The sequence below is a fragment of the Leucopleurus acutus genome, assembly GCF_964270905.1.
Source record: "Leucopleurus acutus genome assembly, chromosome: 11".
Classification (NCBI taxonomy): domain Eukaryota; kingdom Metazoa; phylum Chordata; class Mammalia; order Artiodactyla; family Delphinidae; genus Leucopleurus; species Leucopleurus acutus.
In genome coordinates this window covers 41,896,243-41,908,487 of record NC_139152.1, presented here as the reverse complement: position 1 = coordinate 41,908,487, position 12,245 = coordinate 41,896,243, and the positions used below count along the sequence as shown (strand labels likewise).

Sequence of the window (12,245 nt, the reverse complement as noted above, 5' to 3'; positions counted from 1 at the left end):
TTATGGAGCTGCTAGTAAGACAACAGAACCTAAGGCTACAAGGACCTGTCCAAGCAGAATATTTATATTAAATATGCCTTCATTGCTTGCCTGGTAGAATTGATCTGTCAGCCACTTTTGGTAGAAGGATGGCCCACTATAGACACCAGGAAAATTTTTTCGCCCACAGCCATATCCGTAACTGGTAATTCCCATTACAAAATATCGTTCATGTTCTGGTAAGTAGCACATTAATGGTCCACCACTGTCACCCTATTAAAAAAGTCCCAAAATAGTATTAGTTACTTCCACTAGTCCTTAAACAACAGTAAAGCTGAAATAAATTAATCACATTAATCATACATTTATATATATATTTTCAAAATACCTCCAACTTACAAAGAACCATAGATTTTCAGTTTTATATTCTGACTAAAACAGGAGGTATTCAGTCTGGCCTGGTGTTTAGAGGCACCATATAGCTGGTGGATAAACTTCGCACCTGCATAGTTTTGAACCAGAATACTATAAATCAAATTGTTTGAACTTTTTAGTGCAGTTACTCAGGAGAAATGTAATTTAGGAAGTGTGAAAAATACTGCAAATATTGTCTATTAGAATACTTCTGTTAATGCTGTGTGGGAAAGGTAGAACTAAGATATATAAAGGATTCATTTAGGGATGTGTGTGTGTGTCGTTTGCTAACTAGAGGACAGGAGTAAATTGGCATCTTGCAAGAGATGGCATCTTTCTAAGTGTTGACATTGGCTGGTGCAGGATAACAGGAATCAATGGCTAGTCCTCTTAATAGTATTACAAATAACAAATCTCTATCATGGTTTATACAAGACTGTTAATGCACTGAAACACCTTTACTGAGGACTGTTAATCATTCAAAACAGTAAGGACGCTGAGATAACTGTTTCAGTGCCCAAAGTATAAGGACTGTGCTTCTAAGGTGTTTGCAAATTCTCTACATAAGGTAAGCATTGAATAATTATTTTTGAAGGTAAGAATGTTTCACTTAGGAATACAATTCATAAGTGAAAGTATGTAGATTGGATTCTTTCACTCAGCACGATTTTTAAGGAAAAGGACACAGGAAAGATAGACCCTGGATTGCAGAAATCAGAAAGAGTAGGAAAAGATCAGAGCATGGGACACTGTTTGGGAGTGATGTGCTGGTAGATTTAGAAGCAGTGAAGAAAAGAGGAATAAAGAAAGATTCAAAAAGCACAAGGGACAAAACAAAAAATAGATAAATTGGACTCCATAAAAAATCAAAGACTTTTGTGCTACAAATGATAACATCAGGAAAGTGAAAAGACAGTCCACAGAATGGGAGGAAATATTTGCTAACCATACATGTGGTAAAGGACTTGTATCTGGAATATGCAAAGAATGCTTGTGACTCCATAATAAAAAGATAAATAACTCAATATAAAAATGGGCAAAGGATCCGAATAGACCTTTCTCCAAAGACGATATACAAAAGACTAATAAGCACATGCAGAGATGCTCAACATCATTAGTCATTAAGTAAATACAAATTAAAAGCACAGTGAGATACCTTGAGATACCCACAAGGATGGCTATTATCGAAACTCTAATTCAAAAAGATATATGCACCCCAATGTTCATAGCAGTACTATTTACAATAGACAAGACATGGAAACAACCCAAGTGTCCCTCAAGAGATGGTTGGTTTAAGAAGATGTGGTATATATATGTACTATGGAATATTACTCAGCCATAAAAAAGAATGAAATATTGCCATTTGCAGCAACATGGATGGACCTAGAGAATATCATACTAAGTGAAGTAACTCGATAGAGAAAGACAAATATATATGTTATCTCTTATATGTGGAATCTAAAAAAATAATACAAATAAATCTATATACAAAACAGAAACACGACTCACAGACATAGAAAATATATATAACTGAAAAAATATATATATAACTGAATCAATTTACTGTATACCTGAAACTAATACAATATTGTAAATCAACTATATTTCAATTAAAAAAAGATAGATTGTAAGAAATGCTGTAAAGGATGTGGAGAAATTAGAACTCTCATACATTGTTGAGATGGCCAAAAAGCACATGAAAAGATGCTCAACATCACTAATTACTAGAGAAATGCAAATCAGAACTACAATGAGGTATCACCTCACACTGGTCAGAATGGCCATCGTCAAAAAAATCTACAAACAATACATTCTGGAGAGGGTGTAGAGAAAAAGGAACCCTCCTACACTGTTGGTGGGAATGTAATTGGTACAGCCACTATGCAGAACAGTACGGAGGTTCCTTAAAAAACTAAAAATAGAACTACCCTATGACCCACCAATCCCACTCCTGGGCATATATCCAGAGAAAACCATAATTTGAAAAGATACATGCACCCCAATGTTCATTGATGCACTATTTACAATAGCCAGGACATGGAAGCAACCTAAGTGTCCATTGACAGATGAATGGATAAAGAAGATGTGGCACATACATACAACGGAATATTACTCAGCCATAAAAAAGAACAAAATAATGCCATTTGCAGCAACATGGATGGACCTAGAGATTGTCATGCTGAGTGAAGTAAGTCAGACACAGAAAGACAAATGTCATAGGATATCGCTTATATGTGGAATCTAAAAAAAAAAGGGCACAAATGAACTTATTTACAAAACAGAAGTAGAGTCACAGATGTAGAAAACAAACTTATGGTTACCAGGGGATAAGGTGGGAAGAGATAAATTGGGAGATTGGGATTGACATATACACACTACTATATATAAAATAGGTAACTGATAAGAACCTGCTGTATAGCACTGTGAACTCTATACTCTGTAATGGCCTATATGGGAAAATAATCTAAAAAAAAAAAAAGAGTGGATATATGTATATGTATACTGATTCACTTTGCTGTACACCTGAAACTAACACAGCATTGTAAATCAACTGTACTCCAAAACAAACAAACAAAAAAAGAACTCTCATACGTTGCTGGGTAAAAATGTAAAATGGTGCAGCCACTTGGGAATACAGTTTGGCAGTACTTCAAAATGTTAAACATTGACTCAGCAGTTCTACCCCTAGGTGAAATTTCCAAGAGAAATAAAAACATACCTACACATGGGCTTTCCTGGTGGCGCAGTGGTTGAGAGTCCGCCTGCCGATGCAGGGGACCCGGGTTTGTGCCCCAGATGGGGAAGATCCCACATGCCACGGAGCGGCTGGGCCCGTGAGCCATGGCCGCTGAGCCTGCACGTCCGGAGCCTGTGCTCCGCAACAGGAGAGGCCACAACAGTGAGAGGCCCGCGTACCGCAAAAAACAAAAACAAAAACAAAAAAACCTACACATAAAAACATACACAAAGGTTTATAGCCACGTTATTCATAAAAGCCAAAAAGTAGAAATAGCTCAAATGTCCATCAGCGAATGAATGGATGAATAAAATGTGGCATATCCACACCATGGTATATTATTTGGCAATATATCAATGCATGCTGTAATAGAGATGAACCTTGAAAACATTATGCTAAGTAAAAGAAGCCAGTCACAAAAGACCACAAATTGAATGATTCCATTCATATGAGATTTCCGGAATAGGCAAATCTCTACATATTAGTGGTTGCCTAGGGCTAGGGGTAGGTGAGAGGAGAATGGGGAGTGACTGCTAATGAGTAGAGTTTTTAGGGGCGGGGGGTGACAAAAGTGATCTAAAAATTAGATTATGGTGATGGTTGCACTATTCTATAAATATACTAAAACCCCACTGGGTTGTACACTTTAAATGGGTGAATTGTATATATGTAAATTGTATCTCAATAAAAGTGGTAATGGAAAAAAAGATTCAAGGCAAATTTTGATTAAGGTTGACCATGATTGTAGAAACCAAGGAATCAGGCAAGCAAGACGATTTGGATTGTTGGAATAGTTAAAAAAGGAGAAAAACAATTTAGACTTGAGAATTAAGACTTCACCAGAAAGTGATCAAAGGACTTGTTCAAGTTCCGTTCTGTCTTTAGAAAGTATTTCTAAGGAAAATTATTTGGTCTTACCTTGCAAGTATCAACAACTCCATCTTCATCACCTGCACAAAATGAAGTGTAAGGGATTATATCCCCATAACTCTTGTCAGAATTACAAAAACTTGGAGAAATATAATGCACTTCTGCTTCATGTAATTTTTTTGTAATATTACCTATTAACAAAAAAATACCAATAAATTATTTTGGAGAGCAGACATTTTGACAGCAATATAAAGTATTCCTGATGAACAAGTTTTCTTTCCATAGTGCCTGATTGAACAATTATGTAAAATTGTATCCATGTATGTATGTACGTATGTATGCCTAGAAAGACTGTGAAAGAAAGTTCACCAAATCTTAATGACAGTTATCTCTAGATAGTAGGAATTTCAGGTTACTTTTGTTACCTTTGCTGTCTTGTATTTCCTGGAGGTCTCACAGCAGGATCTATAGCTTTTTTTTTTTTTTTTAAAAAAGGGTATTTATTTATTTATATTTTATTTTGGGCTGCATTGGGTCTTTGTTCCTGCACACGGGCTGTCTCTAGTTGCAGCGAGTGGAGATGCTCTTCATTGTGGTGTGCAGGCTTCTCATTGTGGTGGCTTCTCTTGTTGCAGATCACGGTCCTAGGTGCGTGGGCTTCAGTAGTTGTGGCACGCGGGCTCAGTAGTTGTGGTTCGCAGACGCTAGAGTGCAGGCTCAGTAGTTGTGGCGAACAGGCTTAGTTGCTCCGCGGCATGTGGGATCTTCCTGGACCAGGGCTCGAACCCATGTCCCCTGCATTGGCAGGTGGATTCTTAACCACTGCGCCACCAGTATTTATAGCTTTTACAAAGTAAAACTATATAAAAATTGTCAAGGGCGAAAGAGGTAAATGCTGAGGTCTATCTTTCTTATGTTGTAAGCTGTGAATAATTTTAATTGAATTTTTAATGATGCTAAAGTCTTGAAGGATGTTGAATATGAAAATAAAACAGATTTTTAATTCATGCACTCCCCTAAATTCCCTGCTAATTCCTGAACATAAAGTGGTTCTTTGCTACAGAAAAGATAGGAAAATATAAGAACACTTTAGGTACTATTAAAGGACAGATCATTTTAAGGTTTATCCATAGAAAAGCTACTGTAACAGCAGCATCTCTTCTCATCAGCCTGTCTCAGAGTTACAGGTGTCACATGTGGTAGCTGAATATTTTGTGTGCCCCACATTCTTCCCTAGCTTTTCAAGTAATAGACATTTTACCCTTAGCTGCAAGTGGGTAAATGACCCAACTGTTCCATTCACAGAATTCCATTCTCCTGGTTGTGCTGATTGGTCTAGAGGTGACTATATTTGGTATAAAGCTAGCCAATTGGAATACTTATCCAGCATTTTAATTTTATTTTATTTTAGCAATATAGAAATACCTTTAATATCGTAAGTGAAAAATAAGTACATGAAATAGAATGCAGGCTATTATGACAGCTATATACAATTATGTAGAGAAGACCGAAAGGAAGCATATAAAATCATTTGTAACTTATTTAATGATAGTGGGATTATATATTTCCCCATCTATTTTTCAAATATTCTGCACTATTGTTATAATGTTTTAATAAAAATGTTAAATCAAAGATTATTAATAATATTCTTCACTTATTTCCAGTATGGCTGTAATGTTGGCTGTAAATATGAAACTTTCTTCCACACACCAATATTTTCAAGAATGGCATATTCTCACGCAGTATGTTTATCCAGCATTTTTAAACTGGAGCTTCCAGAGAAGAATCTGTTTCACCCTAGTCACATGACTGTTTAGCTATAAATTCAAATCAGTCTGCAGCCATAGTTCCAGACTTATGAGGACAGGCAGCCTGAGAAAGTAAAGTCAACATACAGAGAGAATAGCAATAGGAAATAGAAATTAAATATGTCTAATGGCATCCAGATTCCTGGATCAAGGCTCCTAGAGGCCAGCCTTTCTGCGCTTTATTTATTTATTTATTTATTTTGCGGTACACGGGCCTCTCACTGCTGTGGCCTCTCGCGTTGCGGAGCACAGGCTCCGGACGCGCAGGCCCAGCGGCCATGGCTCACGGGCCCAGCCGCTCCGCGGCATGTGGGATCTTCCTGGACCGGGGCACGAACCCGCGTCCCGTGCATCGGCAGGCGGACTCTCAACCACTGTGCCACCAGGGAAGCCCAATGCACTTTTTAAAAAAATAATTGAAGTAGTACTAGCTGTATATAAAAAATATATATATATAACATATAAGTTATAGAATACAATAATGAAATGAACACGTGTAAATCTACCACCCAATTTATGAACAATACTAATCCAGTGTGGTATTGGTATAGGGCTATTCAAAATAACCAGAGATTTTCAAAGTGAATAGGAGAGAGAGCCCAGAAGTAGATGTCTGGGTTTTCCATTTTGTTCCACTGGTCACTTAGAATATTCTTGCACAAATACAACACTGATCAATTACCATAGCTTTAGAATAAACCTTGATTTCTGGATGGCAACTTCTCCAACATTGTTCTCTTCCATAGGAGTGTCTTGGCTATTCTTAGGTCTTTTAGAATGAACTTTTTCATTGTCTTAACACTCATGTTAGGGTTTATCGTAACCTGGTGCTTTTCAGTTTTTCAGATAGAATTGACATCTTTCTTTTTTTTTTTTAATAAATAAATAAATTTATTTTAAAAAAAGCCAACAACAGTAGAAACGCACCCTTGCATGGAAGGAAGTCCCTGATATCACATGAAATAGTAATTCAGAACAGTCTGTGTGATTCTGTTTATGGAAATGATGATAATATATGATCATTTTTATAGAGGAAAAATCTGGAAGACACATCCAACTTGATAGTTTTATCTCTGGAGGAACTTTTTTTTTTTTTAGTATTTGTTGGTTTTTGTTTGTTTGTTTGTTTGTTTGTACTGCAGGTTCTTATCAGTCATCAATTTTATACACATCAGTGTATACATGTCAATCCCAATCGCCCAATTCAGTACACCACCATCCCCACCCCACCGCGGTTTTCCCCCCTTGGTGTCCATACATTTGTTCTCTACATCTGTGTCTCAACTTCTGCCCTGCAGACCAGTTCATCTGTACCATTTTTCTAGGTTCCACATACATGCGTTAATATACGATGTTTGTTTTTCTCTTTCTGACTTACTTCACTCTGTATGACAGTCTCTAAATCCATCCACGTCTCAACAAATGACTCAATTTCGTTCCTTTTTATGGCTGAGTAATATTCCATTGTATATATGTTCCACAACTTCTTTATCCATTCGTCTGTTGATGGGCATTTAGGTTGCTTCCATGACCTGGCTATTGTAAACAGCGCTGCAGTGAACATTGGGGTGCATGTGTCTTTCTGAATTACAGTTTTCTCTGGGTATATACCCAGTAGTGGGATTGCTAGGTCATATAGTAATTCTATTTTTAGTTTTTTAAGGAACCTCCATATTGTTCTTCATAGTGGCTGTATCAATTTACATTCCCACCAACAGTGCAAGAGGGTTCCCTTTTCTCCACATCCTCTCCAGCATTTGTTGTTTGTAGATTTTCTGCTGATGCCCATTGTAACTGGTGTGAGGTGATACCTCATTGTAGTTTTGATTTGCATTTCTCTAATAATTAGTGATGTTGAGCATCTTTTCATGTGCTTCTTGGCCATCTGTATGTCTTCTTTGGAGAAATGTCTATTTAGGTCTTCTGCCCATTTTTGGATTTGGTTGTTTGTTCCTTTAATATTGAGCTGCATGAGCTGTTTATATATTTTGGAGATTAATCCTTTGTCCGTTGATTCATTTGCAGTATTTTCTCCCATTCTGAGGGTTGTCTTTTCGTCTTGTTTATGGTTTCCTTTGCTGTGCAAAAGCTTTGAAGTTTTATTAGGTCCCATTTATTTTTGTTTTTATTTCCATTACTCTGGGAGGTGGATCAAAAAAGATCTTGCTGTGATTTATGTCAGAGTGTTCTTCCCATGTTTTCCTCTAAGAGTTTTATAGTGCCCAGTCTTACATTTAGGTCTCGAATCCATTTTGAGTTTATTTTTTGTATATGGTGTTAGGGAATATAGATTGACATCTTTCTGATAACTGAGTCCTCCTATTGTGGCATAAACTATACCATTTCGTTTACTTAGATATTCTTTAATGTCTTTTTTAAACGTTTCAGGATTTTTTTCTATAAAAGGCCTGCAATCTTTTGTTAGATTTGTTTTTAGCTACCTAATCATTTTGGTATTATTGTATTTGTTGACTTCCATTATCTTTTGTTACCAAGAATTGTCTAATACCCTTTATTCAGATTCACCAATTGTTTACTTTTTGTCACACTGCACTATCATTTTTATGTGTATGTGTATAAATTTTTCTGAATCATTTAAGAGTGAATGGCTGACATTGTGCCCCTATACCCTTAAATACTTCAGTGTGTACTGCTTAAGGACAAGGACATTCTTTTATATAACAACAGTACATTTATCAAGATCAGGAAATTTAACACTGGTCCAATACTATTATCCAGTTTAATCTCCATGTATTTTTAAATTTTCCAGCTATCTTTCTGTTATTGATTTATAGTTTAATTTCATTGTTTATAGTTTATTTCTAACCATTGCTTTGCTTTCTGTCTCTATGATTTGCCTATTCTGGACATGGCATCATATAAATGGAATTACACAATATGTGGGCTTTTGTGTCTGGCTTATTTCACTTAGCATAAGATTGTAGCAGGTATCAGTACTTCATTCCTTTTTATGGCTGGATGATATTTCATTGTATGAATATATCACATTTCGTTTACCCATTTATCAGTTGATGGACATTTAGATAGTATTCTTTTTTTTGCTATTATGAATAATGCTACTGTGAACATTCAAATACAGGTTTTTGTGTGGACATATGTTTTCATTTCTCTTGGGTATCTACCTAGGAGTGGAATTGCTGAGTCATAAGGTAATTTATATGTTTAAATTTTTGAAAAACTGCCAAAATGTATTCCAAGGCAGCTGCACCATTTTATATTCTTACTAGCAATGTATGAGAGTTCTAATTTCTTCACAACCTCATCAACACTTGTCTAACTTTTTTTTTTTTTTTTTTGGTCTAACTTTTTGATAAGTCATCCTTGTGGGTGTGACATCTGTTACTTTTAAAATTACATTTTCTAACTACTGATAGTGTATAGAAATGAAATAGATTTTGGTATATTGCTTTTATATCTGGCCACTTTACTAGACTCTCTTAATTCCAGTGGATTATAAATTCTTTTTTAATATAATGACATCATCTGCGAATAATGAATGTTTTGTTATTACCTTTCTAAGTCATATGTCTTCTGCATCTTTTTCTCGTGTTTCTGTACCTGGTAGAAGCTCTACTAAATATGGAATAAAAGTGGTGATAGTGGGGGAAATCACTGCTGATTTTAAAGGAAATGTTTTTCTGTAGTAATGATGTTTGCTGTAGAGGTAGATAACCTTTATCAGGTTAAGAAAGTTTCCTTCTATGTCCAGACTTAAGAGTTTTTAACAGTGTTTCTTCAGCACTATTGAGATAATCATGGGGTATTTTTTAATCCTTTAATCAGTTAATATGGTGAATTACATTAAGAAACTTCTAATATTAAACCACCCTGAATTCCTTAGATCAGTGGTCCCCAAACTTTTTGGCACCAGGGACCACCGGTTTTGTGGAAGACAGTTTTTCCATGGACCGGAAGCAGTGGGGGGAATGGTTTCGGGATGATTCAAGTGCATTACATTTATTGTGCACTTTATTTCTATTATTATCACATTGTAATATATAATGAAATAATTATACAACTGACAATAATGCAGAATCAGTGGGAGCCCTACGCTTGTTTTCACTTGCCATTCATGATAGGGTTTTGATATGAGTCTGCAAGCAATTGATTTATTATGGTCTCTGTGCAGTCAAACCTCTCTGCTAATCTGTATTTGCAGCCGCTCCCCAGCGCTAGCATCACCGCCTCAGCTCCACCTCAGATCATCAAACGTTAGATTCTCATAAGGAGCACGCAGCCTAGATCCCTCAGCATGCGCAGTTCACGGTAGGGTTTGCACTCCTATGAGAATCTAATGCCACCGCTGATCTGACAGGAGGCGGAGCTCAGGTAGTAATGTGAGTGATGCGGAGCGGCTGTAAATACAGATGAAGCTTGGCTCGCTTACCCGCCGCTCACCTCCTGCTGTGCAGCCCGGTTCCTAACAGGCCACGGACCGGCACCAGCCTGTGGCCCAGGGGTAGGGGACCCCTGCCTTAGTTAAACTCACCTTGGTTATGTGGAATTCTGTTTATACTACTGTTTTTTAAAATTAATTAATTAATTAAATTTTTTGTTTATACTATTCTTGATAGATTTGGTGTGCTAATAATTTGGAATGTCCACATTTATGATACTGGCATTTCTTGTACTATACTTACTTAATTTGGGCATCAAGATGATTATTATCCTCATACACTGAGTCGGGGTATGTTCTCTTTTTTTGGATTCTTTATGAAGATATTTATATAATACTTAAATAATTGCTGGTAATTATGGTTGACTCACTTGTTCTGAGTTCTGGTGTTTTATTTTTGAAAAAAATTTAATTACGGATTAAGTTCTTTTACTGTTTAAAGGACTATTCTTATTTAGTTAGTCAGTTTGGGTTAGTTAGAATTTTCTAGGAATTTATCCATTTTGTTTAAGTATTAAAATTGAGAGCATAACATTGTTTAAAGTATTATTTTAAAAAATTATTTATTTATTTATTTAGGCTGTGCTGGGTCTTAGTTGTGGCGTGTGGGATCTTCCTTGCGGCATGTGGAATCTTTTAGTTGCAGCATGTGGACTTATTAGTTGTGGCATGTGGACTCTTAGTTGTGGCATGCGGGATCTAGTTGTCTGACCAGGGATCAAACCCAGGCCCCCTGCATTGGGAGTGTGGATTCTTACCCACTGGACCACCAGGGAAGTCCCTAAAGTATTATTTTTTAATTCATAATATTATTTATATTTGTGCCTTCTCTCCTTTTCTCATCAATCTTACCAGGGGTTTGTGGTTTTTTCAAAGATTTAGATTTTGGCCTTGTTGGTCCTCTTTTTTTCTGATTTTATTTTATTTTCATTAATTGTTGTGCTTATCTTTATTTCTTTTCTTCTGCTTTCTATGGGTCATGTAATATTCTTTTAACCTTTATAAAGGTGGACATTTAATGTATAACATTCAGCCTTTCTTCTTTATTAGGCTGAATATTCTAGGTCAAATATTTGCTCTTCTGTATGGCTGAACCTAAAAGTTTTAAAGCTTTATTATTTTTATTTTATTTATTTATTATTTTTGGCTGCATCAGGTCTTAGTTGTGGCATGCGGGATCTTTGTTGAGGCATGTGGGATTTTCCGTTGTGGCGCACAGGCTTCTCTCTAGTTGTGGTGTGCGTGTTTTCTCTCTCTAGCTGTGGCAGGTGGGCTCCAGAGCACGTGGGCTCTGTATTTGCAGCACGTGGGCTCTCTAGTTGAGGTGTACTGGCTCGGTAGTTGTGGCGCGTGGGCTTAGTTGCCCTGCGGCATGTGGGCTCTTAGTTCCCCAACCAGGTATCGAACCCGTGTCCCCTGCATTGGAAGGCGGATTCTTTACCACTGGACCACGAGGGAAGTCCCTAAAGCTTTAAGTGTCCCTTTATGTAGTACCTTACTTGCAGCACTGAAGTTTTGCTATGTGGTATATACATTACTATTCAGTTATAAGGATTTTAGATGATTATGATTTCTTCTTTGATATAGGAGTTATTTAGCAGTATATGTTGAATTTTCCAAATGTGTGGTTTGAAAAAGTTTTTTTCTCATTTTTTAAAAAGCTTTATTGATGTTTAATTTACATAGCATAAAATTCTCACAGTGTAAGCACGCAGTTCAAAGATTTTTGTAAATTTATACAAGCCCCATATCTAATTTTAGGATACTTCCTTCACTCCAAAGAGTCCTCCTCCCGTGCCCATTTGCAGTCAGTTCTCACCTCCAGCCCCACACTCAGGAAATGATGGTTATGATTTCTGTCTGTGTAGGTTTGCCTTTTCTAGAAATTTTGTGTAAATAAATCAGTTGGTCATAAATATAAGTTGGGTTTTGTTTTGGACTCTGTATTGTGTTCCATTGATCTCTGTGCTATTTTTAAACAACCAGCACAGCAGAAATACAAAGGATCATAAGAGACTAC

The 12,245-nt window shown here is 36.5% G+C and overlaps 1 protein-coding gene across 1 annotated transcript in view; it reads right to left on the bottom strand.

The window, feature by feature from the left end:
• The window catches only part of TMPRSS12 (transmembrane serine protease 12), a gene marked incomplete at both ends in the record, with an annotated part of 36,160 nt that continues 23,915 nt past the window's right edge, over positions 1-12,245 (bottom strand). Inside the window, 2 exons of the mRNA XM_082850580.1 lie at positions 1-252; positions 4,049-4,191. Of these exons, the coding sequence (XP_082706706.1) occupies positions 1-252; positions 4,049-4,191 (395 nt within the window). The remainder of the gene's footprint in view (positions 253-4,048; positions 4,192-12,245) is intronic.